Source organism: Lactuca virosa, chromosome 6, assembly GCF_052849685.1.
Source record: "Lactuca virosa cultivar CGN04683 chromosome 6, Lactuca_virosa_CGN04683_v6, whole genome shotgun sequence".
Classification (NCBI taxonomy): domain Eukaryota; kingdom Viridiplantae; phylum Streptophyta; class Magnoliopsida; order Asterales; family Asteraceae; genus Lactuca; species Lactuca virosa.
Window position 1 is genome coordinate 271,701,031 of NC_136431.1, and position 1,700 is coordinate 271,702,730.

The window sequence follows — 1,700 nt, forward strand, 5'->3', positions numbered from 1 at the left end:
TTTCAGCAAATAACATAAGAGCAGTGGTGTATTTCGGATCATATTCTCGCCACTCCAAGCTTGTCAACTTCGCCATACAAGCATCCATCTCCTTGTCAAGATTATTTGCTTCCGTGAATGCTTGTGCAGCCTTGATAATTTCTTTTCCAACTTCTTTCAACTCATCATCAAGTGTGGTTTCTTTAGGACCATTTCGTTTGCCCCCCTTGTTTTTTGTCCGCCCAAATGATTCATCACTAGTAGGTTGAGGTACCGTTGAGCTTGGGGTATCTGGATGAGGTGCTGGCTCTTCCATCTATGTATCCTCAAAATCATGTGTACAGAAGGTTTCATTGGGATGAGGTAGTGTCGAAGATGACCCCCAACTGTGAACACCGGTCGAGGTCGCCCCATCAAATAGTTGGATACAAAGATTAGGGCAAGGGAGGGGTGCATTTCTCAGCTTATCTACATACTTGTTCAACTGTTTGAAACTTTAATAAATATTATTAAAGTAGTAAAAAAAATAATCTAATCTAAAAAATATGTATATATATACCTTCGCTTCCGCTTCCCATTCTTCATTAGTCATGTTAAAAGAATTTGTTACGGGATTGTAAAGATTTCCTGTTTTGTTTTTAAGTTTTAACCACACTGCATACTTTGCTTTTAAATAGTCGTATCGGTTTTTCATTTGTTTTTTTTCAACAACAAAATTATGATCTGTTTTCAATTTCTCCGCGACCAACGCCCGTGAGCTTGCTTTTAGGCCACTACCCTCCCGGCCATTACTTGTTATTTCTTGTATACACGCTTCCAAAAAAGTTTTGTCCACCGATTCCGACTTCCAACTAACCCTAGTTCTTTTATCTGTCATGTCTATTGTAAAAAAGAAAAAAAAAATAGCTAAATCATCCACATAACACACATTTACAAATAAATCAAGCATAAACAAAAACACATTATGAATTGATTTTATAAGCATACAACAATCTTTAACAATCTTTTATAAACAAAAACACATAAATGTGATTTCATCATATTTTTGTTCATTCAGTCACTAGTAAAAGGTTATTGAATATGTTATTTTTTATTTAAAGTTGTCATTAAACCTGATATCACATGTCCTAAGGACCAGTTTCATTTAAAATAACAAGATTACTGAAATTTCTTCCTATATATTTAGCATCTACAACCATGATGCATTTCACCTGTGCATCTCTACGAGTTACTAGTCACAAACCCAAAGGATTTTTTAATGTTGTATGGCCGTTTAACAACTATAGTAACAGCGTGTGTCAATGTGCTATACATAATATAATAGGCATATATTTGAAAGTAAAGCATACCAAATTGTCAAAAACACATTATGAAATCAGATTTCATAAACAAAAACAGATTATAAATTGATTTTATGCTAACCCTTCAATCTAATTGAATCAAAGAATAATAAAAGAAGTAATTTCAAACTTTGATTTCAGAATGAAATCAGTAATTTGACAATAAACATGAAGGGTTTTGTGATTTCAAAAAAAAAAAGCAAAAAAAAAAAACCGAAGAAACATTACCTGCAGTCGAGCTCCTCACCGGCGCTGTGTGGTCGTCGTCGGAGAAGATGACGCAGGAGGTGAAGTCGCGGAAGAAGATGTAGGCGATGGAGGCGATCAGCAGGTGTTGGGGATCGGTATTTGTCTAGGGTATTGGCGAAGGAGGCTGGAGGC

The 1,700-nt window shown here is 35.5% G+C and overlaps 1 protein-coding gene across 1 annotated transcript; it reads right to left on the minus strand.

Annotated features, from left to right (window-relative positions):
* Positions 1-295: 295 nt before the first annotated feature.
* Positions 296-856, minus strand: LOC145122539 (L10-interacting MYB domain-containing protein-like). The gene is made up of 2 exons (XM_079058130.1): positions 539-856; positions 296-463 (listed from the first exon to the last, which is right to left on the minus strand). Exons 1-2 carry the CDS (start codon positions 854-856, stop codon positions 296-298), a joined length of 486 nt encoding a protein of 161 aa, XP_078914256.1.
* Between the last annotated feature and the right edge of the window lie 844 nt (positions 857-1,700).

Bases quoted from the DNA above. Each gene is read 5' to 3' on its own strand.
- LOC145122539 (XM_079058130.1), bottom strand. From the start codon at position 856: ATGACAGATAAAAGAACTAGGGTTAGTTGGAAGTCGGAATCGGTGGAC. The intron at 464-538 runs GTATATATATAC...AGTTTCAAACAG, and splicing joins AATGGGAAGCGGAAGCGAAG to TTGAACAAGTATGTAGATAA.